The sequence below is a fragment of the Microdochium trichocladiopsis genome, assembly GCF_020744255.1.
Source record: "Microdochium trichocladiopsis strain MPI-CAGE-CH-0230 chromosome Unknown B0I36scaffold_6, whole genome shotgun sequence".
Classification (NCBI taxonomy): Eukaryota; Fungi; Ascomycota; class Sordariomycetes; order Xylariales; family Microdochiaceae; genus Microdochium; species Microdochium trichocladiopsis.
Genome location: NW_025763549.1, coordinates 3,295,021 through 3,321,429, shown reverse-complemented (window position 1 = coordinate 3,321,429; position 26,409 = coordinate 3,295,021). Strand labels below are relative to the sequence as shown.

The window sequence follows — 26,409 nt, the reverse complement described above, 5'->3', positions numbered from 1 at the left end:
CAACCAAGATCCAACACCAACTTCATCGTGAACCTCGATGCGTGTCGAAGGCAGCCAGCAGAACACGCTAGAATATTTCGTTAACCTGCTTCAAAATGGAGACTCGTCTGTTCGCTCTATCGTTCTGACCCGCGATGCGCCGGAGATCTCTGCACGGCTGCAAAGCTGCCGATCAATCTGCCTCGACAACCAGAACCTTGGCGAAGTGTAGAAACTGGTATCTACGAGCATAGAAACGCTTAAGCGCATCGGCTTAGAACAGCTCCGCGGCAACACGGATGAGCTTGCATCGCCGTCTCGCCCACAGTTACACAACAGTCGAGATAGGCGTCGAAGAATGCAACGCGCTCCCTATGAACGACACAAGCCTGTCTGCCTGGCAAGCATTAGAGCTCAAGTTGTTCGACGACATGTAAGACTACCTACACACAAACTCTCAGAACGTTATAGCATGGATCATTCTAGTTTTTACGGAGCTGCAGCTCCTTCTGCCTTCCAACAACTACTGAACACCCTCTCCACCAGGTGGTGATCTCGAAGTGAAGCTATCTATGACGCGAATGCGCTACTTGGGCCTACAATACCATAGTGAGAGTATCCCTTCCGTCGACCTAGACCCTCGTCTGAAGCCGTTGGATGGCTTTCAAGGCACGCTTGTGCAACTTCAAGCAAGCACCGTGAAGCTCAGCCAACATGGCTACAGACTCATTGTCGCTTTGGAGTGTCATGGCGTCTTGGGAGTACTGCATTGCATCGCTGATGAGCTGAGCATCAGCGTTGATTTGGTCGTGCACATTAGACTCCTCAACTGTCAAATTGTTTGCGATAAGGATGATGAGGGCTGTCTGGTGAATGCATATGGCGGTCCAAAATCTCGAGTTGTTGTTCCACTCGATCATTCTAATCAGCCTTATACAAAGCCTCGCGACCTCCACGAAATATGTCCAATTTGGCGGGAATAACATGAAAGAAGAGTTTGTTGAATCTGGAGTGTGCGCGATTGTGGTAACGTTACGCTCGGTAGAGGTGGCGAATCGATCACTAAAGGTGGTCAAGCGGTGAATCCAGTCGGAATCACGAGCATGGATCCGATGAGCCGTGAAAAGGACATGGTATGCGTCGAGGTGTAAGCAGATGAGGTGCATGTGAGCGTCTGAAGGCTCCTTTTGTGCTGCAAGGATATGTTCGGGGAGAAGTTGGGCTGGGATGGAAGCCTGCCAAGAGTGCAGTAGACCATCGATATACTCAGCGGCAGCCTGTCTTTGGTCAGCGGGTAGCTTCTCGGCCTTCACGGAAAATATCATGCGATAAGTAAGACCCTGGATCTGCGCCAGCTGGACGCGAAGGTGAAAGTAATTGAACCTGATGTCATTGATTTTCAACATCCCGGCCCCATCATCAGGAGCCGTTAATCCGGGTTGCTGAACGTCGAAGTCGTCCTCCTGTTGGGCATAGGGCTCGACAGCTCGTAGACAAATGTCTCTATCGAGAACATATGTAATCCAGAATAAGCGGTCCATTTGTAGGGATACCTCGCCGTTTGCCGGCCTGCGACTATCTCTGGCATGAAGTCGAAGCCTATGGGCGAGCTTCACTGCGGTTGCAATCAAAACGCAGGTCGGCTGTGGATGTGGACTGCCGAGGAAAAGTGTGACCAGGCCCAATAGGACCTGGATCCCCTTGAGATCCTCCTCCCTGGAGACTAGAATGTTCAGCACCGACTGAGCCTTGTTCAAACATTCTTGAGCAAGTTTCTCATTTCCAGGGAGTCTGTCATGGTGGGCGGACAAGGCTAGAACCACATTGATGGATGCCCATGAAGCCGAATCTCGCGTTGATGGTTGCTGGTACCAGTCCTGCAACATCTGCATGAAGCTTGGCTGGTCAAAGAGGGGAATGGCCTGGTTCGGACCGCGGAAGTATTTGGCCACTAGGGCGAAAACCTGATTCGAAGGGGGGAGATCGAATGCGCTGCTCGTACCCCCCAGCGGCTGGGATAATGGGAACGATGCACCGCCTATCCATGTTTTGCCGGGAGGGTCGAGAGACGATAGTTGCTCGGATACTGGGCCTGATCCAGCCCATTCCGGCCATCGCGACCGCTCTCCAGTCTCTGCAGAGTGAAATCGAGCCTCTATGGCGGCAAGCCGGCTCTCAATCTCACTGAAGCGGATTTGATGAGAGCTATGTCCGCCCGTCAGTAATCACGACAAGATTCATGGCCGAGCCATCGATTTCACAGTTCGCAGCTTACAGTTCTGCCCGGTGAGCCACCTTTGGGGCGACAACATCCAGGGTCCAGGTACAGTCAGTTTGACGCAGGAGGCAGGTCGAGCATTTCGGGATTTTCGCGTCACACCGGACCTTTTTTTTACAGCAAAGATCACACGCCTACGTCTTTGTGAGTTGCTTGCCAAACGCGTGGGGTGGATCAGAAACCCAACCTTTCTTCGCCCAAGCCTCTCATGGTGTGTAGGGCGGTTCATCGCTATTTGTCGCCAGAAAGAAAGAAGAAGCGGCCTCCTCAAACGGACGGGACGTTGGGCGTATGCTACGTGCAATCGCGTACAATCAATGGTAATTGATTTCTGCTTCGCGTTGGCATGGGACTGAAACGTAGCCAAGCCAGCTTTGCTGCTCTTTTGCTGCTTGTTACCAAGCGATAACTGATTACAAATAGGGGCCAGTGACAGGGCGTCGTTGCTCAGGCGGGCTCCCGGAGTTCGGAGTCCGGATGACAAAATCGCCCAGTCTTCTGCCCCGCTTTCCCCTCCCGCCAAACTGTCGCTTGATCTACACTAAGAGTCTTACATGGGTACGCCTTCCAAACCAATGGTCAGCAGCTGAGACTCTTTGATCTCGTGCGCCCTAGTCTTCAATTCTTCAAAGTCCCAGTTGGCCCAAACAACCTTTCCTTTCAGAAAAGCGGCTTCCTCGGACGCGAGCCAGACGGCGGACTGGGCAGGCAGCTCCGCTTTATCTCAATGTTAGCGTCTCACGGCCTCAACCAAAAGTGGAGGATGACAAGGGGGAAGGCGATGCGGCTCAGCCGCTAACGAAGTGTGGCGTCATACCTTCGTCCTGGCCTTTGACATCTGAATTAGGCCCTCCGATTTCAGTGGTGACCATGCCCGGATGCAGATGTACAATGTGTACATGAGGGTTCTCGGCCCCAATGTAATCGACGATCTTTGTCTGTGCCGCCTTCGCCGCCGCGTACAACCCCATGAGGGGCATCGGCTGAATGTGGACCAGAACAGCCGTGATGTTGATAATAACAGGCTTCGGCCCGGCGTGAGACAAGAATGCCCTCACGGCGTTGAATGTCGTCAGCACGTTCGTCTCGAGGACCTTGCTCAGATCACCGATGGGAGCGGCAGCCACGGGTCCGGGAGGGCAGATGGCCCCTGCATTGTTGACCAGGACATCAATCTTGCCGACCTTTTTGACGATGTTCGCAAACGCCTTCTCCACCTGTTCCGGGACAGCGACGTCGGCGATCTCGTGTAAGACATGGGTATCTCCAATGGCTGCCTGCTCGATGGCTAGCTTGCTGGTTTGTAACCTGTCCAGCCGCCGTCCGAGAATGGCAACGCTCTTTGCTCCCGCTTGAGCAAATGCGATTGCAGTTGCTTTGCCAATGCCTGTCCCCCCTCCCGTGACCAGGATATTCTTACCGGCCATGGATAGTTCTGGGCGATGCATAGAGATTGTCTCGTAGGGGCCGTTATGCCAGCCTTTGGTGAACGATGTCCATTTTGGAAGGACGAGGTCACTCATGTCGACTTGACTTTTAGATTTCTGCTGGTCCTTGTCGAGTGTGAACGAAGCAGGTGGTAGAGCAAGGAAGAAAGAAGGAGTTCGGATTTGGTGAGCAATGTGGGATCGATGCTAGGACTGAGGTTGGGGTTTTCGATCAACGAAGCTGCGCCCTTTTGTACAATGCAGTCCCATCAGAGGCCCTCTTAGACATTGTGGCTGTTTGGTAATGAGCGGCTGTTCTTGTTAACAAGCAAACTCCGCTTGATAATGAGCTGATTAATCTCTCGAATAATCTGACGCTCTCGGACTCCGCGATTTCTGCGCTTCATCCAGTGATTAGGCAAAATGGCATAAGCCATACGAATGGGTCTATTGTCAGTCTTAGAAACCAATCCGGAGATCGGAACTCCGCTCCGGCGTGGTCACTTTGGCCTGCGACCCCACAAGCCTGCGTCTATACGGTCCTGTCCTTCACACAAATAGAGCCCAAGTCCTTGCAATTTGATAAACTGCATGGCTTAATCTGAGCTCATCCCATACTACAGATCAGCAGATAACACACACAATGGCACCCAAATACGCAAAAGATCAGCATCATGGCTTCGTCAATCACGTCGAGAGCGTAGCCGTCGTCGGGGTATGTTACGTTCTTTGAAAACGCAGTATGCCGCAACATATCTTTTTCTTCTATGGCCGCTGACGTTGAGCAGGCGAGTGGCCAATTGGGGCGACACATCACAGAGCATCTCCTCAAAACAGGAAAGCACTCGGTCACTGCATTGACTCGCAAGGGCGGCAATGCCACTTTTCCCGCCGAAGTAAAGGTGGCGCCGGTCGACTATGGTGACGAAACGTCGCTCATATCGGCTTTGAGGGGCCACGACTTCCTGATCATTTCGCTCGCCTTCACGCCGGATATGGGCGAGACGCACGGCAAAATCGTACGAGCTGCAGTCAAGGCTGGAGTACCGCACCTCATCCCAAACGCGTATACAACTGATGTTGTGTTAGACCATCAGTCCGTCGGGGACGAGATCGGCGTGGGCACCTTCATTCGGAAGTTGCTGGAGGATATCGACGCGGTCGGATCAATCTCATGGACGTTGCTTGTTACGGGACTCTGGTACGAGTTCAGCGTGGCAAGCCCCCCAGACTGGCTGGGCTTCGACCTGAGGGGACGCAAGGTGCAAATGTTTGACGATGGCCAGCGCCGGATTAACATGAGCACGTGGCCACAGCTGGGGCGGGCCGTAGCTGCTCTTCTGAGCCTGAAGAAGGTTCCTGAGGACGAACAAGACGTCGCCTCCACGACACTGGAGCATTTTCGGAACAAGCCTTTGTACGTGTCGAGTTTCCTGGTCAACCAGCGCGAGATACTTGACAGCGTCGAGCGTGCCACCAACACCACTGACGTCGACTGGGATATCACGCACGAGTCCACCTCTGAGCGCGTTGCTGTCGGCAGGGAGCAGTTCTCCAAAGGCAACCTACGTGGCATGGCCAAGGTGTACTACGCTCGCTTGCACTACCCAGGAAGCGAAGCAGTCTACGAACACAAGCTGCACAACGATGTTCTTGACCTGCCAAAGGAAAGCCTGGATGATGCTACTAAAGCCGCTCTGAAACTGTCCCAGTCAGGATGGACTCCGGACGGGCAGTAACTGGCTTGATATTACAGGAAAGCAACCATAGATATGGCCAACTATCTCGCAGTTGACCCTACTTTCTTGTGGCTAATAGAGGGGATCTCTTTAATCTCAACATTTATGCGCCTAGTGAAGTCCTCGAGTACGGGGTATTGGAATATATGTAATGTGGGCGATGGAGCCTCATGACCTAGATTGCTTTTGCACCCCAGGCACCACCACCAGGAGTCTGGATGACGATCCGGTCGCCGCACGCAAAAGTCGCAGTGGCCTTGCCGCCCATGTTGACGACCAGACCATCCGCCTTGCGAACCCACAGATTCCTCCCTGGAGCACCATCACCACCCCCAGCAGCTCCCTTGGGTGCGCGTGCGCGGCGTTCAGAGAGAATGGAGACCTGTACGCCCGGAACAGTGAACTCAATGTCGCGCACAATGCCGTTGCCACCAGGCCGTGCGCCGGTGCCACCTGATTCGGGACGGATGCTGAACTCGTGCAGCAGGACTGGGTACCGCTTCTCGAGCACCTCGGGGTCCGTGATGCGCGTGTTGGTCATGTGTGTGTGCACGCCACTTGTTCCGTCCCAGCTTGGACCGGCACCCGCGCCGCCGCCAATGGTCTCGTAGCAGCCAAAGCCCTTCTCGAGCGTCTCTTGGCCGTCGGCCCCTTGCTTCTTGCCCCCGATGCCGAATGTGAGGTTGTTCATGCAGCCTGAGCTGTCGGCGCAGGCGCCAAAGGCTGTCAGGACCACGTCGGTGATGCGTTGTGACGTGAGTACGTTGCCGCCGACAACAGACGCCCCCGCCGCCGGCGCAAGAATCGAGCGTGGCGGCACTCGCACCTCGATTGGTTTCAGACAGCCCTGGTTGAGGGGGATGTCGGACGCAACCAACGCCCGCAGGCAGTAGATGATGGCAGAGTGCGTGATGGCCATGGGCGCGTTGGTGTTGCCGTATACCTGCGGACCCGTGCCGGTAAAGTCAAACACAGCCGATCCCTTCTCACTGTCAATGCTGACCGCTAGGGCGATGGGTGTGCCATCGTCCATGTAGTCAACAGCTCGTAAGGGCGGCGGGGCGTCCGCTGTTGAACCCCCGGCCTCATGCTTTGCCTTCATCCTCCGAAGCAGCGCTCTCACTGCTTGCTCTGCGTTATCTTGGATCGCAAACATGTAGCGGTGTACTTGCTCCATGCCATGCTCCTGAATCAGCGCCCGGATCAGGTTGATTCCTTGCTGGTTGGCCGCCACCTGCGCCTTGAGATCCGACAGGTTGTCTGCCAGCCCTCGCGTGCCCGATATGCCCGGATGCTTGGCCGGCTCATGTACCAGCAGCTCGATTATCCTGTCCTCGTTGAAGCAGCCGTTGCTCACGAGCTTCTCGCCAAGGATGGCGGCACCTTCTTCATACAGCCATTTAGAGTCAGGCGGCATCGATCCAGGCAGGCTGCCTCCAATGTCGGCGTGGTGGCCACGCGACGCCACATAAAAGACAATATCTTTGCCACTATCATCAAACACGGGCGTGACGACGGTAATGTCCGGCAGATGTGTGCCGCCGCTCTCTGGGTGGTTGGAGACGAGCACATCGCCGTCGAACAGTCTGCCCTTCCACATCTCGTGCATGTGCCGCACGCAGAACTGCATGCTGCCTAAATGCACAGGAACGTGAGGTGCGTTGGCAACGAGGCCGCCATCGGGCGAGAACAGGGCACACGAGAAGTCGAGACGCTCCTTGATGTTTGTTGAGACTGCCGTCTTCTGCAGGGTGCGGCCCATCTGCTCGGCAATGGACATGAATCTACGTCCCAGCACGGGGTCTCGATTAGTTTCCAACGCGGACGCGAATGGTGTAATCGCCGACTTGGCGGGAACAAGACACATACCTGTGGCTGAAAATAGACAACTTGATGGGGTTCACCTCATCCTCAGAAGTCTGGACTCCTGCCTGCTCGACTTGAGCGCTCTGCTGCTCATCCTCCAGATCAATCATTACGCTACTCTCCAAGATGGTCGCCACCGTGCCAGGCACTACCAAGAGGGTCTGTGTGTTGTCAAGGACAAGCGCGGGACCAGGTATCGTCGAGCCTGGCTCCAGCTTGGCCATCAGGTAGATAGGAGTGTCGACACGCTTCAGTTGGGCCTCGAAGCACACCTTGGTGATCATCTCGGGGGTTGGAAGAGTAACAACCTTGTTGGCGACGTGCTTCCGCTGCTGGTACGGCGAGCTCCCAGCGCTACTAGCAGTGGAGCCGATGGCACGTACGCGGAAGTCGTCGATCAGGATCTTCTTGCCGGGGAAGACGAAGCCAAATTCACGCAGATGCCGTTCCTCGAAAGACCTCTGGAAGCTGCCAATTTCTTCACCTGACTCTTGCATAACCATAAAGGACGAGTTGGAGCCCTCGTACCGCATGTTAAGGTACAACTCCAGCCGGATGAGCTCCCTGTCCACCTTCTGACCCACCAGATGGTCTGACGCAGCAGCCGACAACTCGGAAAGGACCTTGGTGATCTCGTCGTAGTTGTTCGCTGTGAAGGTGATTGCGGCCGGCCGCTGCGTCTCGTGTACCAGATCGGCTAGGGCAAGGCCGTAGGCCGACAGGATAGATGAGTACTTGTGGATGACGACCTGGGAGATGGACAGTGCCTGAGCCACGTCGCAGGCGTGCTGGCCACCGGCGCCGCCAAAGCACGACAGAATGTGGTCGGACGCATCGAAGCCTCGCGCCTCGGTGAGCGCGCGGATGGGTCGTGCCATGACCTCGGATGCTACTCGGAGGAATCCAAGCGCGACTTGCTCAGCGGTGAGTTCGTTGCGGCCGGCCGCCTGGTTGTCGGCGTTGATTTCGGCCGTCAACTGCGCGAACTTGTCGGCGACGACCTGGGTGTCGAGGGGCTCGTCTTCGTTGGGACCAAAGATCTTGGGGAAGTATTCGGGCACAACGCGGCCCAGGAAGACATTGGCGTCGGTAATGGTCAGAGGACCGCCTTTGCGGTAGCAGGCGGGACCTGGGTGCGCTCCGGCCGACTCGGGACCGACGGCAAAGAGTCCGTTACGCCAAAACAGCATCGAACCACCTCCAGCAGCGACCCTGGCGAACAATGAGTGAGTGACTAACCCAGAAAAAGGGGGCTAATGCTCAGGCAGCCGACTTACGTGATGATGTCAAGTTGTGGCGACTGTATCGAGATGCCAGCCGTGACTGTCTCGAAGACATGCTCATACGTGCCGGCGAAGCGCGACACATCGGTCGAGGTGCCGCCCATGTCGAAGCCGATGACCGGCTTGCGCTGCTCATTGTCCCATGAGGTTTGCGCATAGCCGACAACACCGCCAGCAGGGCCGGACAGGATACTCTTGAGGCCGCTGAAGCCGCGGAAGTCGACCAAGCCACCGTCCGATTGCATGAACTCGCAGCGCAAGCCCGGGGCCGCCAGTCCACCGCGGAAATTGCTCGAGATGGAGTCAATGTACTGCTTTATTATAGGCGTCAGGTAGGCGTCAGCTGTCGCCGACATGCCGCGCGGCACTGCTTTGATCATGGGCTGCAGCGCTGCGGACTCGACGACGGAGAAGCCCATCTGCGCTGCCAGTGCTCCCACACGCCGCTCGTGCTCAGGGTAGACGTATGAGTGCATCAGCACGACGGAGAGCGACCGGAAGCCCTGTTGCCAGAGCCCCTCGAGCAAGTCACGCACCACGGCCATGTCCGGCTCACGCAGAACCCTGACGACCTCGCCCGTGAGGCCCACACGAAGCTGGCTGTCGTCATTGGACATACTTGCCTCACGCGGGTTGGGATTCTCAGTGTAGTCGTCGAGCGTCACGCGCTCGTCCACCTCGACCACGGCCTGGTACAGCAGATCGGGCCTGGCCACCGTCAAGTCAAAGATGCGGGGGCGCGACTGGGTGCCGATGCGCAGCAGGTCCTTGAAGCCCTTGGTGATGAGAAGGGCGGACCGCGCCCCCTTGCGCTCCAGCAGGGCGTTGGTGCCGACCGTTGTGCCCATGCGAATGCGTTCGATCGACGCCGTGTCCAGAGGTACTCCCCGTGGGTGCGGCTGCCCCGTCACCAGCTCCAACACTCGCCGGATGCCCTCTGTCGGTGCATCGCTGTAATTAGCCGGGTCCACCGAGAGCACCTTGAGGACGATGTCGTCGCGTCCAGGCACTGACGCATGGATGTCTGTAAAGGTGCCACCCCGGTCTATCGAGATCTGGATGGCTTGGCTGGTCGCACCTTGCAGAGTCGTTGCATCTTCAGCTAGAGCGACGTTGCTCTGAGGCGCCGCGGCGTCCCCCATGATGAGCCGAGGCCAAGGATGCAGATGGACCGCAGGCTGAAAAGCTTCAAGGCGAAGGGTGATGAGGACAAGGGGGTTGGCCAGATGAATAATGAGGGGAAAGGTTTCTGGAAGATTACCCAAAGCGGTCAGATGTTCAATTATTCATCATGTTTCCCCTGATAAATCTTTGTCGCGTTCCGCTCGCTCTACTTATATACCACCTACAATTTGCAATGCTCTGCTCGTGACAAATAAGTTCACCTGAATCATTTGATCACGCGCCTCGCTTGCCGTTCCTCTTTGCACGCAATCCCGTCGAGCGACAGAAACAGCACCATGCCGCCTGCGGGCACTCAGCCCTACCGGACCCTGAAGTGGCCGATGATATCAGTGGTGGTGGGCGGGTATGGGCGCGGCAACAGGATACGGGGACGGATGTCCGAGACTCCGTCCACCGCGGGGCTTTGACTCCGCGGGCCCACTGTGAGTGACGCCCAGTCTGGAAATGCTGAGATAGATAGCTAGGGGCAGATGGATAAGGACGGACTACGCTAGGCCGTCCACCATCACCCCGGCCCCGTTTTCCGACCACTCTCATCAAACCCTGAATGGGGCCGGCCGACCGCTGGGGGCACATCATTGGCCTTTTGTCGGAACGCACTTACAATGGCTGATATCGGCGATGCCGGCGAGATGCAGGAGAGGACTGCTCGTTGTACCACAATCACAGGGGGGTGTATCATGTCGGCACAACGTTGCGTTGACTTCAATTCGTGAACCTCACTCGCATCGTTCCTGGAACATCAAACCGAGCGTCCGTGTAGACCGGATCAATTATCCTGTCCTTGGCCGTTCCCAGTCGCCCACTCCTCGTTCACAACCATGTCGACAACAACGGTAACCACAACAGCCACCGAGCCGTCACGCAAGACGACGACGCTGAAGGTGGCGGCGCTGAAGACGGGGGCCATGACGCGTGAGGCCTGCCGGGCCAACGGCTTCTTCGGTTCGACATCGGGCGCAGCGCCGTCGTACTTGCAGGCAAACGTGATTGTGCTGCCATCAAAGTACGCGGACGACTTCCGTGCCCTCTGCGCACGCAACCCAGTGCCGTGCCCGCTCATTGCCGAGTCGCGGACAACCGGCGACTTTGCGAGCCTCCGGTCGCTGCTCAGCGGCGTGGCCGACGATGCCGTGGCCGGGTCGCTGGACCTGCGGACCGACTGCCCCAGCTACAACGTATACCAGGACGGCCGGCTGGTGCTGCACGAGACGCCCGACATCAGCGCGCAGTGGACCGACGACCACGTCGCCTTCCTCATCGGCTGCAGCTACAGCTTCGAGTCGGCGCTGGTCCGCGCGGGCCTGCCGCCGCGCCACATGCAGATGGGCCGCAACGTGCCCATGTACCGGACCAACATCCCCCTCAACCCGGCCGGCGCTTTCAGCGGCGGCACCTACGTCGTCTCGATGCGGCCCTACCGCGCTGCCGACATCGACAAGATCCGCACCATCACCCGCCGCTACCTCCCGACGCACGGCGAGTGCATCGCCTGGGGCTGGGACGCGGTTGCCCGCCTCGGCATCGCCGACATCAGCTCCCCGCAATGGGGCGACGCCCCTTTGACCGTCGATGGCCGGCCCCTGCGTGACGTTTTCCGCGACGAGGACAATGTGCCCGTCTTTTGGGGTTGCGGAGTCACACCGCAGGAGGCCGTCATGCGTGCGAACCTTTCCGGCACCATCATGTCGCACGCCCCAGGCCACATGCTCGTCTTGGACTGCCTCGAGGACAATGTCCTACCATAGAAGGAAATTTAATGAAGGACATGAGTCACGGCAGATTGGAATCAATACCACTGGAGAAAAAAGAACGCTCGATATTGTATAATCCTCGTCTATTCCTGCAAGGAAGCGAGTAATGGTAGAGTGGGAACTTGTAAGACGTCTCATGTTGCCTGTGCCATACAAAACGCAATACGTTGGCAGCCGAAGTGTAGCAACTAAATAATACATACTTCCCCATTGAGGTTGTAATAACAAAGAAACGAGGACAAGCATGCGCCCCTAGGACAGTCACTCCGGCATCCCCAAGGACAAATTCACCTTTTACTCAAAGCCCATGTTAGGATACGCTCAAAACGACTCTGTTCAAGGGCAATTTTCAAATAAGAATCACTCCATAAATTACTACCAAATCTATATGCTCAAATTCTGCCACCGCCCCATAAGTCATATTCCACGACGATTTCCCCGCCCTATCAAAAGCCAAATAATGGACCAGTGGCGAAAGACGTAAAAGGAAGAATAGACTAGTAAACATATCTAAAGTCCAGATTGTCTTCGTACTGGGTGCCCTTTCTGTCATCAGGCCGTTCGCCGCGCGCGATCTGCTCCTTCTTGCGGTTTTGGAATCTGTAGAAGACGAGCTGGACGCTGATGAGAACGATACATGCCACCGCAGAGAAGAAGGAGCTCCAGTGTCCCAGGATGTAAGGGGCCTGGCGGTAGACCTGCGGCGCAACGACGCCGGCCACGTTGCCAATGGCTTGCGAGAGACCAAGAGCGGTGGCGCGGCGGTAATGGGGCGTAAAGTTGTTGACAATCCAGGTCTCGTTGAAGCCTGGGCCGCAGTACAGCGGCAGGGCGATGAGGTAGCATGCCATGTACTTGACGCCGTTGTTGTCGACTGTAGCCAGCAGGGCATAGCCGACGACAGCAAAGATGTCGAGAACCAGAAGCGTAGTGCCACGGAACCCCCACTTGTCGCCAATTTTGGCACCGACGAAGAAGGCCACGCCGCCCAGGAAGTATACCGGCACACTGAGGTACTGCGCCTCGAGCGTCGAGTAGCCCAGGCCGTTGCGGAGAATGGAGGGTAGGAAGGTGCTGAAGCCGTACAGGATGATGTCCTGGAAAAACTGGATAAGAGCACTGTCACGCCAGCTTGGTCAGTCACAGAACGGAACCTCGGTCGGTCATTCGAAAGCCAGGGTCGTGAAGGAGGTACTTACCCTGTGTACAGCCGCCAGTCCTTGAGCGCAGACCGCACCTGGGTCCAATCAAACTCTTCCTCGCCCATGTACTCGCGGCGCTTGCTCTCGCGGAGCTCCATGGCCTGTCTCTCCTCTGGAGTCCACCACCTGGCCTTTGCCACGTATTCTGGCAAGCCGTACCAAGCCCACGGGACGACCGCCAGGGAGATGATGCCTTCGATGATGTAGAGCCAGCTCCACGGCAGGAGCCCGGCCGCTTGGCCGATGCGGGTAATGCCAGTCGCGATCAGGCCACCAAACATGCCCGAGAAAGCCGTGGCGGCGAAGAGGTAGGCGAACCGGATGCCCTGCTCCTCGCGGTTGTAGACCATGGTGATGTACAAGCTGATGCAGGGGAAGAAGCCGCCCTCGCAAAGGCCGAGGATCAGGCGGCAGGCCACTAGGGACTCGTAGGAGCGCACAAACGCCGTGCCGATAGTGACGATGGACCAGGCGGCAGCCATGACGGTGATGGCGCGGTGCGTCTTGATCTTGCGCAACAGCAGCACCAATGGCACCATGCTGAGGACGTACGTGGCGAAAAAGACGCTTACGGCTGTGCTGTACTGCGAGCCCGACAGCTTGAGCTGGTCGTTGAGCCCGGCCACCGCCGCGTTGCCGATGTTGCTGCGATCCAGGTACGAGAAGAAGTAGAGGGCGCAGAAAAGGGGTGCCATGCGGATGTCAAGCTTGCGCACGATCCTCTTCTGCAGCGCGGGATCGACGACCACGACGTTGGCCGCGGACTCGCTATTGGCATCGTCCTGGGTGCCCAGCTTGGTTTCACCAGCCGGCACCTCAGCGGCCAGCTCGGGGTCAACCACGAACTTCTCGTCGGTCGCCATTGGGGTTGGCGATGGGTCAAGATAAAATGTCGAGCCACTCGCAGTCTTGGTGAAGGAGAGAAAGGTTAGAGCAGTTTAGAATATCAACACAGGCGTTGTTTGGGACGAGATCCTGCAGGGCCATACGAGGTGCGCCCTGGACAGTCTTATACAGGGGCTGGAGCCGAGATGGAGAGTACCTCGAAGCTGAGGTGTGTTGGTGTGGCGCGATAGTGTAATGAGAGGCGTTGGGCTTGCCGACTCATCCCAGGCTCAACCAAATCCCCGGGTCGGGTCCACGACGAGACACCAAACTAAGTTTCTTTCGAGAGTCCATTCCATTGGGGATTCTGGGGTCGAACAGCTAGCCTGTCTGCCGGTACCTGACATGAATTAGCTGATAACACGGCAGTGGGGCCCCCCAGCTGAGAGCGATGGATAAGACGGAAGCCAAGAGTCCGTCGACTCGTGCAGCGAACAAGATTGGCGTATGACCGCGTGATATATTGGTGGCCCCAAGTGGGGGCTCTTATCCAGCTGAGCGACCCTTAGACGGCGCGACTCATCGGCTACGAGAGAAGCTGATAGGGATTTGCGGGCCTGCCTTATCGGTCGCGGTCGTCAGAGTGGATGGTCATCACGGACGGAGTCTTTCCTATCACGGCACGCACACTCCTCCCGGCCTGCCGTGTTCAACGTCTATCTTTTGCTACAGTTACTCGCATTCGGGCCTCGACTCAACCCTTGGAAGAAGCCCCCCAGGCCGCAGCAGGCATATTCGATGGCAGATGGGGAATTGACCAGCATATCGTAAGCAGCCACCGGTTGCCCGGTTGCCAGGGGATGGGCCCTCACTGGCGAGCCAAAGTCCTTGTCTCTTCTTGCTAACACCAAGTCAGATGCGAGAGATGTCGCAAGCGCAAGGTACACCAGACAGCGCAACCCCAGCAAGCTCCTCATACTGCTTCTGCGCATCTGACTAACCCCATGCTTGGCGCGCGTCTCGGTAGATCAAATGTGACAGGCGTATACCATGTTCCAAGTGCACTGCGGCTGGTGCCCACTGTTCCTCTCCTTCGCGAGGGGAAAGGCAGCGGTGCGTATATGTGAATTTTGCTATCAAAGAGAAGTGTGCTGATCTCATACCGGATGCGTCGCCGTCTTAGGCCGGTCGCAAGACGGCACGTTGAAGCGCTCCAGACCCAGGTTGAATCTCTCCAGTCCTTTATTCAGAAGCTGGCCGAGTCCACTGAGTCGTCCAGGACCGAGCTTCTGGCCGACTTCGCCGCCAATTCCGTTGGCCAGACCCAGCAACCAGTCCCGCCCGGCCGCCATGACACGGTCACTCTCAGTGGACAGCCAGCCCCGGCCTCTGCCGCGGTGCCCATGCAAGGGGCTCCGTCATCAGTCGCATCCAACTCGCCAACACCGTCGTCGACGACTGGTGATCTGGTTCGCGCGAGAGCTCGCGAGTGTCGCATGCGGAAGCTCTGCACGAGGAAATCATCCCAGTTCTACGGAGGCACCTCTCTTTTCCAGATACAACTGTCTGAGACGGCGCCTCGTGCTTCCGGGACGGGCAACTCACTGCCGCAGCTCGGTACGCCGGCTACGGCCACCATCAATGGCACAGTGGAGGTCTCGGCCGTCTTTCCCCACAAGCCTTATGGTGACGTTTGCCGTTGCCTCATGGCCATATTTTTTCAGAACGTCTACGAGTACAACATGTGCATCTACCGCGAGTACTTCCTGAGAGACTACGCTGCAGGCGAGGGGCCCTACTACTCGGATACTCTGCTGTATGCCATCTGTGCTATGGGCGCACTGATATCCCAAGACCCCTCCCACGCCTCCATGTCGTCTTTGTTCGCCAAGCATGCCGAACACCTGCTATACCAGTCTCTCGAACTCCCAGAGCTTACCACGTTGCAGTCGTTGCTCGTGCTGGGCCAAATGGAGATAGGCCAGGGCCGCGGGTCAAAGGGGTGGCTATTCTGCGGCATGGCGTGCAGGCTAACATACGAGATGGGACTACACCTAGATCCGAACAATTGGAAGAACAAGGAAGACTCGTCGATAGACCGCGAGGTGCTGCGCCGGGTCTACTGGGCCGCCTTCGTTGTCGACAAGCAGCTTAGCCTGTACTTTGGCCGCCCCCCCGCGCTCTACCCGCACGCGGCAGACGTCAAGAACACCATTCGGATCCCCTACCCGCCCGAGTGGGAGAGCCTGCTCGACAAGTACGTGAGGCCGGGGACATCGGCCACGGCTTTCGAGGACGGCGTATGCCTCGTTCTCTGCTTCATCCACCAAGTCGAGCTCGCCAAAATCTTCCACAGCATGATCACCGAGGTGTTTGAGTACCGGCTGCTCCGGTCTGACACAGAGGTGCTCGCGGCGACGGCGCAGCGCATCCACACGTCGCTGGCCAAGTGGGCGGCCATGCTACCGCAGAAGCTGCACTGGAGCCAGTGGACGGTTGGCCAGGTCCCGCCCTACGTGCTCCATCTGCACATGCTGTTCCATACGGGCATGATCATCTTGCACCGACCACCTCGCCAGCATATCGACGACGACAGCGTGCGGAACGGCGAGGATCTCGACGTCTGCTATGGCTCGCTCGCCGCAATCATGCGGCTCATTCGAAGTTATGAGAAGTACTACCGCCTCGAGTTGCTGCCGCTGGACTTCGTCCACACTCTATCGGCGGCGGCGGGCGTGGTGCTCTTGAAGCGGTATTTGGAAAGGTCGTCGTGGGACGACAAGGACATTGCTCAGCCGCTCAGCCAGCTCTTGAGGGCTATGGAGGCCATCGAAGGCGTCTGGCCGTGCGTCACAGAGATCAGGCAGGGTATCCTACAGGTCGTCAGCCCAGCCGGCGGCACCGAGCCACCACAGGACGACTTGCTGGACATGAGCTTGATGGGACTGCTGGAGTACGGCCCTGGTTCCATAGGAGGCCCCTGGTATATGGATGCCGCGGACGAAACCACGCCCAGAACCCCTAGTCTCCTTGTCACCGACGAGTATCTCAACGGGCTATTCAACTGGACTGCGGCCTGAACTAGAGCTTCCACCACAGCCGGGAAGATTCCAACCAGAAGTCAAGGCATCTAGCGTCTCCATGGTGGTGTTGCCGCCGCTCAGCACTATCGCAACATTCAACGCTCGGCTACCCTCGTGCTTCTGCTGGCGGGCCAACAGCCGCCTGAAGTCGGCGTTGAACAGAACGACAGCAAGCGGGACGCACCCGCTGGGCTCGACGAGCATGCCCGTCCCTTGGTACATGAGCCTCATGGCGAGTTTGATTTCGTCCTCGTCCACTGCCAACACGTCCTCAACCTTGGATGGATCGCTCACGATTTTCCAATTGATGGGTCCAACAGGCGTCCGCAGTCCGTCGGCGATGGTCGACGAAGCTACGCTCTTCACCCGCGACCCGCGCCTCAGGCCCCTTCTGGCGTCGTCTGCGCCCTGGAATGACGGCTCGGCGCCAAAGACCTTGGTGTTTGGCTTGTCGCTGAACCACGTCGCTGTGCCGCCGAGGAGTCCACCGCCGCCGATTGGAGCTATCACCATGTCCAGGCCTGCATCGGAACCCGGGTTTAGCTCCATGAACTGCTGCTCCAGCTCCAGTGCACACGTTCCCTGCCCGGTTATGATGTCTGGGTGTGCATAAGGTGGCACAAAGATGCACCCCCGTCCCTTGATTATCTCTGCCGCCGCAGTTTGCTTGTCGTCGTTGGAGGCGCCACACAGGACAATCTCCCCCTTGGGACCCTTGATACCTCCTGTCGTAGCTAGAACCTCCCCATCCGTCTCGATTTCGAGAATGCGCGCAACGCCCTGGATCTTGCTAGGCGTGCTGGTCCGAGGCATCACGATGACGGCTGGTACGCCAAATGTCGCGGCTGCGAGCGCGAGACCTTGCGCGTGGTTGCCCGATGACACGGTCGTCACTCCTCTGTGTCGCATCTGATCGGCGCCAAGGGCGTCCATCAGCCGGCTCAGCGCGTGGAAGGCGCCACGGGCCTTGAAGGCCCCTGTGCGCTGTAAATTTTCGCACTTGAAGTACAGATTGACTCTCGGCGGCGCATCCCGCTCCTGGTCCTGCCGAAGGATGTCGCCACCAGTGTTCTTGGCGTCTCTGGGCTCGGGCTTGGTTGTTGCGACGGCCCTGTATGTCTCGGGCTGATCCGAGGACGCGAACCTGTTCATCCACTCGGACACGCGGAGATCCGTCCGATATATATGCTCGGCTATCTTGCGGGCCTGCCTCACCGACTCGGGTCTGAGAGCGATGTCGGCGAAGGGCGTAGAGTCTGGCATTGTTTTGGTGTCGAGAGGCGGAAGGACGGATGTATGGATGATGCCGCAATATATAACAAGAAGCAATTGATAAGCAGCTTCATATACGTGAAACGGGATGCACAAGCACAATAGCAAAATGCAGATGAATGCAGCATTGGTTGATCAAATCGTTTCCGAATTACAAAACTCAAACGCTCAAGATGTCAATTCTAGTCCAGTTGAAGCTCCTCTTCATTAGCGTCTGAAAGTGGTACGTTGATGCCCACAGCAGATCGTAGGACACGGAACCCCGAGGTCCGGCAAGGCCCCACCAGTTTCCGAAGATCGGAGAAAAACCACGGGCATCTATCTGTATTCGCTGCCGAGACATGACCGCCGATATGTGAGTGCTAGGTTTTCCCTATCGAGCAGATCTTATACGCAGGCAACGACCCAGCACATCTGCCACACCAACTAATCTGACTTCATTATATACAATCGCCACTTCTTGCTTGTATGCTAAGGATTGTTCGGGATTGAGCGAGGAAACTTAGAATTGGCTGATATAACCCTAGACGTTAGCTAATGTTGGGCTTGAACTTAGGTCTGAACCTAAGGTTCCAGGCTTAGTTATCTCTAGCAAGAAGGCTCAAATCATGGATCGTACCAGAGGCTCTATGGCTCATATTGCGGCAGAGTCTCCGCCCTGTTCTCTCCAGTCGCATGATTACCGATCCCATCGTGCGCCATCCTCGAGGTGCTGGCTGTAGCACTACTATGCCCCGACAAGGGCGGATGGACCGTGATTGTGAATGGCTGCTCGAACTGCTCCTGGCGGTCGAGCCCGGCGATACGCACGAGGCTCTTGACCCTGAACATGTACGTCCGCCGGATACAGGGCGCCGTGAAAGAGCTGCCGAGATCTTTGGTGATTGTCGGGAACGTCAGCATTTGTGTCCAGTCATTGGCTGCGCTGAATAGTCCGTTGTCACCTGCCCTTTCCACGTCGGCATTCCCACCAACTTCCTTGTCGTTTGCTGGACTTGGCTTCTTTGCCTGCGTTTTGCCCAAAGTGACGACGACAGTTTCCTCAGGGCCGGGCTCGTTTTTGTCGAACTCGAGCTGTCCGCGAGCTTCAGCGAATACTCTGGCCTGCACTCGCGTCTCCACTGCCACGGTAACCTTGACAAGCTCGACGGCCGGCATCACCGGCGTAGTCGACTTGCTCTCTGACGGCTGCACGCGGACCTGTACGAGCAGGGGCTGACCACTGTGGACATCCTTGGCGCAACTGATCTGCCATCCGATGACACACAATGGCCGCCAAGCCAGGGACCCCTTGAGCAGGGCCGACGCCTTTGCCCGGAATCCTCCTCCTCCTTCCCCATTGGCGGAGTCGCCAGCATCACAAGCGTGCACCAGGTCCCGGTCCTTGACGAGCAGCCAGCCCGTGCCATGCTTCAAATCGAGCGGCACTGGCCTGGCCACGCGCGGCCGCTCGTAAAGCACTTTGGTCCCTCGCCACGCCGACACGCCGCCATCAACCCGTGCAAGTTTGTTGTTCAACCCGGAGTCGATCAGGTCGTAACTGAACTCGACGTTGATCCCGGGCATCTCGAGGCGCGTCGCGAGCTCGTACTGCACGCCCACGTGGTCCGGAAACCCCGCGATCTCGTCCCGCTGCATGTTCATGCTCGGCGGGAGCGGCTGCCGGGGGGCCATGCTGAACATGTCGTCGGAGGGATCCCATGGCGCGCACATGGCGACAACATGGTCCGGGATCGTCGCATCAGCGGGAAAGGACAGGGAGAAAGTGTAGTTTCTGGGCTGGCTGGCGCTGAGCTGTACAGGGCCGTCGTGGACGAGCATCTCGGGCGTCGAGAAGAGCGGGACGCGGGCGCGGCGTGTACGGTCGCTCAAAGACTGCGTGCCGTGGCGGCGGCCCAGCTCGACCGTGACCTTAAGCCGGCCGCGCAGCGTGAGAAAGATCCTGCACGGGCCAAAGAGCTCCGTGTCGTGCGCCACGTGCCGGCTCGGGATGTAGCTGAGTTCTACATAGCCCTGAACCGGGTCCTCTGGGCCGCAGTGAACATGCTCGGGGTCGTGGAGGACGGCTACGGGCCGCAGCGTGCCCAGAGAGCCGCCGGAGGGCATGTTGGGTGTTTGACTGTATGGGCGCTCGTCGCAAGGAGGCTTCCTGCATGAGGTGTATATGCAAGAGACTGGACTTCAAGGCCGAGTTCACGTGCGGATATGTGGCTCTACTCACGGTGGGACGTGCTCGACCGTGTAAGCAGACGCATCATGAGTAATTATCCTATTGCAGTCCTCTGCCCGAACCGTCAAGCTTGTTGTGGGGCGTATGACGTTTAGGGCCCGATGTCGTTGCGCGGAATGGCCGCCCAATTCTTGGCGTAGGCGAAGGCGGAGACACACCTCGCTCGTCCTGTAACTCCCACTTGAGGACCAGCGGCCGGCAGCGGCCGGCTTGAGGTGCGCGGCCCGGCCGAGTGTGCTGTGTGCATTCCCGTGTGCATCATTGGTGCTGGTGGCCAGTGGGAGCGATATCCTCTGGAGGTGTTGAGCCAAGACAGTACTTTTCCTGGGAGCCCTACGGATCAAATTTCTGTGTAGTGTGTCCTGCTAACGACCGTTCGTACAGTTGCCGTGAGTCCTGTCAATGCCAATGAGTGAGGTGCCGTTGCAATACTTAAAATGACACATCTAGTTCTTGCCTGCACGGCTGCTGGAGCATGTCCTTGAGGCCTTGTGAATCTCACTTCCGCCGCGTCGAGTCATCGTAGGACTTCTAAGCAAATGAGAGGTAGTTAGTGCTGGTCGCAGCAGCACAATCGGCGGACAGGCTTGGGCGGATCGAAGTGGTGCCGGTATCACGCATACGGCTCAATTCTTCGTAGGCGTGGCGTGACACCGGATGTGGATGCAGGATGCAGGGTCGCGAGTCCTTTGGTCTAGAATACAGTACTTGTGTGCCTACACAGTGTGACACTATTGTCAAAGTTTGGCTGTCCTTTTCAAGGTCGTGGAACTTTCGACATGGCGTATAACTGTCCGTTGTTGGGCGGCCACATAATAATTAACGCGTGATCATCTGGGGACAATTGTGGATCGTCTCGAGACTGGAGGCTGAATTAATGCCCGCCTCGTCCCTCGTCCCACGTGCCCCAAGTGACTTCTGCAAGCGGGGCATCCTCGCTTTTCAGCGTCCCTCTCCACCACATTTGAATCGGCCCCAACGAAGCTATACAGGACTGTTAAACATGTTCGCTCTGCCGATCGTCTTCATGGTCGCTCGTTGAATAAGACTCCGGAGCTCGTAGTATGGATAGCCATGCAGAGCTTCGCAAGCCGCCCGACGCCGTCGGGGCAGCATTCTGTCCGATCACGCGATGGCTGCCTCACCTGCAAGTACGTCCTCCTGGTCCGCGGCCCCAAGGCCCTCCGTGCAGTGCTGACAAGAGGGCAAGACGCCGCAAGGTCAAGTGCGACGAGTCACGCCCCCGCTGCGCTCACTGCGAGCGCCTCAACATGGAATGCAAATGGCCGCCACCCTCCAGCTCGGGCCGGCAGCGACGAGGCATGCCGGCCAGGACACCATCTTCACGAACCACTGCATCATTTTCCCACATCCCTGGAGCAAGGGGCAGAGGTGCAGAGGAAAGGCCGCAAGCGAAGGCCAGGGCCGATCAAGAGCTCCAGACAGAGATGTCCCAAACACCGGTCCAGATGGAGGACGGAAATGAAGACACCGTCCAGGATACTGTGCCTATGCAAGCCCGCTATGCCATGGATCAGATATTCGACTATGCAAGCTTCATGTGGGACAGCGGAGACGTCTGGCAGAGTCAGCTGCAGCCTCCTGTGCTTCCAAACCCGGGCCAGGAGCAGATGCTTGCAAATGTCAGTCCCCGTCTTACCTTTGTCCCCAACGACCTGTCTGCCACGATGCCAAATCCCGAACAAAACCAGGTACAATTCCACACAAGCCCGCTGTCGTCCTCGGCTTACGACCACAGCTCTGTCAACGAGTCGGATCCTGGGCAGACACTTACCATCAACGAGCAGCAGCCACCGGCAGAGAACCATCGCCTCATCGACTACTTCATCCAGACCGTGACGCCCCCCATCCTGGTCGAGATAGAGACACCAAAGAAATGGGTTGCCATGCGACGAATCTTGGTCAAGATGGCCGGTGCCTCGCGAATGGTTAGATGGGCACTCCTGTCATTCTCAGCTCAGCTTCTGCGGAAGCGGGACGGCGACTGGCTCACTACGGAGCACAACACACATTATGATAATGCTGTCGCCGAAGTCATAGCGGGCATCGCCGGGAGGCCGGACAATGATAAGCCTGCACCTGATGGCAGCAATGAACCAGGGATCATGCCACTTTCCCAGCACAGCGCACACCGCGAGAATATCCTCGCTGCAATCTTCTTCCTGAGTTATGTCGATATACTTGAAGGGAGGAACGAAGCAGCACATGCACATCTCAAACGAGCCTACCAGATCTTCCAGCAGGCCCAAGACGGAAGTCTTGTGACTGTCGAAAAGCAACTGCTGCTGTGGCTGCGACTGCTTGACGCGCGTGTGGCGTCTGCTGGTGGTGAGGGACTGTTCCTATCAAAAGACACGGAGTCACTTTTGGTTCATGCGTCACCAGCCAGCCTTGGTGACAGCATGGCTCCTGGCGCCTCAGCCGATGATGAGCAAACTGGGTCCGAGGGAGACATGGAGGATGTTTTGTTCCAGGTGCTGTACCAGCCAGGCATCATTTTCTTTCAGAAAGTCCAGAGCTTCATGGGCCGCATCTCCAACATCGACCCGTGGCACCGCTCGCGAGGTTCAGTCGAGGACGAGATAGAGGTCATGAACATCGGGAAGACCATCAGCGCCGATCTCCACGCCCTCTATGAGCAGCGGCCTCTCCTTATGGATCATGCCGTTGCTGGCCGACTGACTGCGCCCTATGTCACGGCCCATCTCGCTACCGTTGTGACACGAGCATTCCGCACATATATGTCCAACTACTATGCCAGCATGGTACACTTACATCGTGTAGCATACAAGACATTTCCGCTGACCAAAGACGCAGCTGAGGCGGTGGACGGGATTCGACACCTGGCCAAGCTCATCGGCGAGGGCTTGGATCAGGAGGACGCCATGCCAGTCAGCATGCTTTGGCCGCTACTGATGCTAGGCTCCGAAGAACAAGATCTGGAAGAACGAGCTTGGATCAAGGCACAGATCTTGAGAATGGAAAAAGTGGCTGGGAATGCCCGCATTACAGCGCAGGTATTGGAAGAGGTGCAACGACGCCAGGATGCGGCCAAAGCAAGGGTCGATATCCGTTCGGTCATGCACGCCATTTTCAATTCGAGCTTCGCAATTGTGTAAAACGACTGCGTGCGGCTAGTGAAAGTAGCCAGGCCAGAAAATTTGATAGATGACCAAGCTCTATTTTGACATCATATACAGGTAGCATTGACTATTTCATCATGTGCTTGTTGACCGGCGTTAATGGTTGTTCTCCAGACAACACCGCCATGACGTTACGCATAGATAGCTCCTCGAAACCCATCATTGTCTCCATCGCACCACCGGCAGTGTGGCACGTAAGTGTCGCATAACGATTTTCAAGCAATTTCGGGCGCGGTGTCGGCTCCTTCTCGTACACGTCCAGACCAACAGCAAACAGGTGTCGTGACTCGAGGGCTTCGACCAGAGCATCCTCATCCACAAGCGTACCACGCGCGACGTTGACCAAACGCGAACCCTTCTTCATCTTTGTGAATGCTTCACGATCAATAATCTTCTTGCCGCCTTGTCCTGGAGCAGCCAGCACGACACAATCGGCTTGTCCAAGCATTTCATCGAGCGTCGAGCAACGGGTTGCCCCAACTGCAGCCTCCTGCTCGGCAGACTTGGGAAAAGGGTCGTAATAGACAATCTTCATGCCAAAAGCAGCATGGGTTTTCTTGGCAATCGTGTAGCCGATATTGCCAAGTCCAACAATGCCCAAGGTCTGACCAGCAGGATTGTGCGCCTCGGCCTGCGTGTTGTGGTGGGCGTGGAGGAAGGTTTCGGCGTTGCCGGACCGCGCTGCCATGTTGCTCCACTGCATATTGCGGAAGACGGAGATGATGTGGTAGAGGGCCATATCGGCGACTGCCTCTGACGATGCAGAGGCGCCGTTGCAGTAGAGGATGCCGCGCGCCGCCATAATGTCGACATCGGCCCAGTCGAAGCCGGCGCCGGCTGCGGCGTAGACCTTGAAGGACTCGGGCAGGAGGGGGATGAGTTCCTTGTCCCAGCGGCCCATCTCACCTCCGGTACCCCAGAACGGTTTCATGACACCCGCAATGTCGCCCCATTTCCGGTCTCGCAGGGCCTGGAGAAATGGTTCGCGTTGTCTTTCCTCAACAGACGGGCGGATGACTGTGAACTTCTCTTGCAGCTGGGTGTAGAGGTCGGTGTTGAATTTGACTGGATCGCCCAGGTGTAAGACAACGGGCTTGTTGGAAGGCATCGTGTCGGCTAGAAAAGCTATGCCTGAAAAGAAATGTGTCTTTTCCGTGAGGTGTCGTCACCTACGTACGAAGGCCACTGCGTTTGCACGATCCTATCTTCTCTTTAAGACAGACTTGTAGTAGTGGTGACAATGGGCCGCTTGACCGCATCGGTGTCATCGGCCGACAACCCATACGGCGGCCACGTCTTCTTTGTCCGCCCCTGCTCCTTACCCCGTGTCTGCCCGCATCGTCGGCTCTCAGTGCGTGCGGGGATCTTCTCCACACAACAGTCGACAGCCGATCGGATAATTGCCGACGCGAGCCCCCACTGGGGTAACTCCAACTGGCCAGGCAGGCTGTGGCCACGGACTCCCCCACAAGTTGCTCGGCAGGACTAGTCTATCCCTGCATACACAGGTCCCTCCGCACATCGGAGGGCCACTGAACCCCAAAGGTGGAATGGCAAGTTTCGCCATGTAGACGGAGAAGCTTCTTTAATTTTTCTTGTCCAGGTAAAACAAGACGACATCCCTCACATCTCTGTCGTGGCTTCGAAAACACTTCCCTGTTGTTGCTGGACAAACTCGCGATCCTGCCACCTCACTCCCCTCTGACTCAACACTCCTACATCATGGTCTCTGCTTCTGGGAGCCGTCCGTTCCCTCCGGGCGTTCACGTCCCGTCTTTGACGTGGTTTGACGACGGCCAGACCCAGGAGATCGCCTGGGACGTGCAGACCAAGCACATTGAGTTCCTCGTCAATTCCGGGCTTCATGGCAGTGAGTTGCATGATTCCCATCCTTGGGAGCCACATTCGCCCCAGCTCGTCTGCTAAATTATCTCGTCCTTCTAGTCGTCGTGGCCGGCACAAACGGCGAGGCGGTCACCTTGACGCGAGAGGAGAAGCACAAGCTCGTGTCCACAACGCGAGACATTGCGACACGGCTCGGCCGACCCGACATCACCATAACACTTGGCTGCGGCGGCTCGAGCACGCGCGAAGTCATTGCCGAGACGCAGCTCGCGGCCGAGGCGGGCGCCGACTTTGCCCTCGTGCTCGTGCCGAGCTACTTCCACTTCGCCATGGACCAGGCCGCCATTGTGAGCTTCTTTGAAGAGCTGGCCAGCGCGAGCCCCGTGCCCGTCGTCATCTACAACTTTCCTGGCGTCGTTGCAGGGCTGGACGTCAACTCGGAAATGCTGTCCAAGCTGGGCAAGCACCCCAACATTGTCGGTGTCAAGCTCACCTGCGGCGGCATAGCCAAGGTGGCCCGAATTGCCGCCGAGTTTGATCCCCAGCAGTTCTGCGCCCTCGCAGGCCAGAGTGACTGGCTCGTGCCCGCCATGTCCGTCGGCGGCACCGGCACCATCACGGGTATCGCCAACCTCTACCCAAAGGTATGCCTCGAGATCTACGACCTGTGGAACCAGGGCAAGATCAAGGACGCGTCGGCACTGCAGCTCAAGCTTGCACAGATGGAGTGGGGCTTTGGTAAAGGTGGGATCAACGGGACCAAATGGGTTGTCGCCAAGCTTCAGGGATATCCCATAGAGAAGTGTCATTGCCGAAGGCCGTATCCAGAGTACTCGGATGCAGAGAAGCAAGAGTGGATCTACGGTGTCTGCGCGCCACTGGGCGAGGAGGAGGCGAGGTTGGCCAAGAACTCATAGGAAAAGCATTCCAGCTCAGCCCTGGGGTAGCATCAATGGAATCGCATTTTGAGTCGACTTGGTGAAGTGTCTGTCTTCTGGCCTAAGGGATTCAGGGCTCTCCATGCTGAGATTCTGCCTCGATTTCGGCTAATTTCTCTATCAGTCACTGTGTACATCTACTGCAGTATATCTGTCAAGGCTGGCGCTTGATCGACAGTGGAAAGCAGAGGTTTAGCTGGACGTCGGATAAAACACACAAGAATTGAATGTTAACCATGAGGTCATCCGTCAGATGTGGGGTTGCAAAGTGCTGATCAACAGTAGCGCCTGCCAAATGCTTTTGTGGTGAGGTCAACCTTCGGGGTCCCCTTTCGACTC

General features: G+C 57.2%; 12 protein-coding genes across 12 annotated transcripts; 5 read left to right on the top strand and 7 right to left on the bottom strand.

Annotated features, from left to right (window-relative positions):
* Window positions 1–404: 404 nt before the first annotated feature.
* Window positions 405–2,632, bottom strand: B0I36DRAFT_291700 (uncharacterized protein). Its single transcript, XM_046151753.1, has 3 exons — window positions 2,445–2,632; window positions 2,255–2,391; window positions 405–2,184 (listed from the first exon to the last, which is right to left on the bottom strand). Exons 1-3 carry the CDS (start codon window positions 2,484–2,486, stop codon window positions 612–614), a joined length of 1,752 nt encoding a protein of 583 aa, XP_046012184.1. The 5' UTR covers window positions 2,487–2,632; the 3' UTR covers window positions 405–611.
* Window positions 2,633–2,807: 175 nt separating this feature from the next.
* On the bottom strand, window positions 2,808–3,780 carry B0I36DRAFT_375175 (uncharacterized protein; the record flags this gene model as incomplete). The annotated part of the gene is made up of 2 exons (XM_046160339.1): window positions 2,808–2,974; window positions 3,075–3,780. The coding sequence occupies 2 exons, from the start codon at window positions 3,778–3,780 to the stop codon at window positions 2,808–2,810; spliced, it is 873 nt and encodes a 290-aa protein (XP_046012183.1).
* A 547-nt stretch (window positions 3,781–4,327) lies between these two features.
* B0I36DRAFT_364365 (uncharacterized protein) lies at window positions 4,328–5,423 on the top strand (the record flags this gene model as incomplete). The annotated part of the gene is made up of 2 exons (XM_046158948.1): window positions 4,328–4,399; window positions 4,473–5,423. The coding sequence occupies 2 exons, from the start codon at window positions 4,328–4,330 to the stop codon at window positions 5,421–5,423; spliced, it is 1,023 nt and encodes a 340-aa protein (XP_046012182.1).
* An 84-nt stretch (window positions 5,424–5,507) lies between these two features.
* B0I36DRAFT_412345 (hydantoinase) lies at window positions 5,508–9,714 on the bottom strand (the record flags this gene model as incomplete). The annotated part of the gene is made up of 4 exons (XM_046161962.1): window positions 5,508–7,207; window positions 7,293–8,501; window positions 8,567–9,144; window positions 9,238–9,714. The coding sequence occupies 4 exons, from the start codon at window positions 9,712–9,714 to the stop codon at window positions 5,599–5,601; spliced, it is 3,873 nt and encodes a 1,290-aa protein (XP_046012181.1). The 3' UTR covers window positions 5,508–5,598.
* Window positions 9,715–10,659: 945 nt separating this feature from the next.
* B0I36DRAFT_270600 (DUF1445 domain-containing protein) lies at window positions 10,660–11,715 on the top strand. The gene has a single exon (XM_046151281.1). The coding sequence runs from the start codon at window positions 10,666–10,668 to the stop codon at window positions 11,503–11,505; it is 840 nt and encodes a 279-aa protein (XP_046012180.1). The 5' UTR covers window positions 10,660–10,665; the 3' UTR covers window positions 11,506–11,715.
* Window positions 11,716–12,008: 293 nt separating this feature from the next.
* B0I36DRAFT_245032 (high-affinity nicotinic acid transporter) lies at window positions 12,009–13,576 on the bottom strand (the record flags this gene model as incomplete). Its single annotated transcript, XM_046150115.1, has 2 exons — window positions 12,009–12,630; window positions 12,711–13,576. 2 exons carry the CDS (start codon window positions 13,574–13,576, stop codon window positions 12,009–12,011), a joined length of 1,488 nt encoding a protein of 495 aa, XP_046012179.1.
* Window positions 13,577–14,704: 1,128 nt separating this feature from the next.
* B0I36DRAFT_291693 (fungal-specific transcription factor domain-containing protein) lies at window positions 14,705–16,772 on the top strand (the record flags this gene model as incomplete). Its single annotated transcript, XM_046151752.1, has 2 exons — window positions 14,705–14,872; window positions 14,915–16,772. 2 exons carry the CDS (start codon window positions 14,705–14,707, stop codon window positions 16,616–16,618), a joined length of 1,872 nt encoding a protein of 623 aa, XP_046012178.1. The 3' UTR covers window positions 16,619–16,772.
* On the bottom strand, window positions 16,552–18,021 carry B0I36DRAFT_291690 (pyridoxal-phosphate dependent enzyme-domain-containing protein). Its single transcript, XM_046151751.1, has 2 exons — window positions 17,399–18,021; window positions 16,552–17,335 (listed from the first exon to the last, which is right to left on the bottom strand). Exons 1-2 carry the CDS (start codon window positions 17,882–17,884, stop codon window positions 16,595–16,597), a joined length of 1,227 nt encoding a protein of 408 aa, XP_046012177.1. The 5' UTR covers window positions 17,885–18,021; the 3' UTR covers window positions 16,552–16,594.
* Window positions 18,022–18,202: 181 nt separating this feature from the next.
* Window positions 18,203–19,999, bottom strand: B0I36DRAFT_432482 (uncharacterized protein; the record flags this gene model as incomplete). Its single annotated transcript, XM_046162627.1, has 2 exons — window positions 18,203–18,405; window positions 18,513–19,999. One exon carries the CDS (start codon window positions 19,997–19,999, stop codon window positions 18,521–18,523), a length of 1,479 nt encoding a protein of 492 aa, XP_046012176.1. The 3' UTR covers window positions 18,203–18,405; window positions 18,513–18,520.
* Window positions 20,000–21,197: 1,198 nt separating this feature from the next.
* On the top strand, window positions 21,198–23,381 carry B0I36DRAFT_423258 (fungal-specific transcription factor domain-containing protein; the record flags this gene model as incomplete). Its single annotated transcript, XM_046162246.1, has 2 exons — window positions 21,198–21,274; window positions 21,334–23,381. 2 exons carry the CDS (start codon window positions 21,198–21,200, stop codon window positions 23,261–23,263), a joined length of 2,007 nt encoding a protein of 668 aa, XP_046012175.1. The 3' UTR covers window positions 23,264–23,381.
* Window positions 23,355–24,395, bottom strand: B0I36DRAFT_245155 (uncharacterized protein; the record flags this gene model as incomplete). Its single annotated transcript, XM_046150131.1, has 1 exon — window positions 23,355–24,395. One exon carries the CDS (start codon window positions 24,393–24,395, stop codon window positions 23,355–23,357), a length of 1,041 nt encoding a protein of 346 aa, XP_046012174.1.
* A 405-nt stretch (window positions 24,396–24,800) lies between these two features.
* B0I36DRAFT_423256 (dihydrodipicolinate synthetase) lies at window positions 24,801–26,309 on the top strand. The gene is made up of 2 exons (XM_046162245.1): window positions 24,801–25,157; window positions 25,232–26,309. Exons 1-2 carry the CDS (start codon window positions 25,010–25,012, stop codon window positions 26,047–26,049), a joined length of 966 nt encoding a protein of 321 aa, XP_046012173.1. The 5' UTR covers window positions 24,801–25,009; the 3' UTR covers window positions 26,050–26,309.
* The last annotated feature ends 100 nt before the right edge of the window (window positions 26,310–26,409 follow it).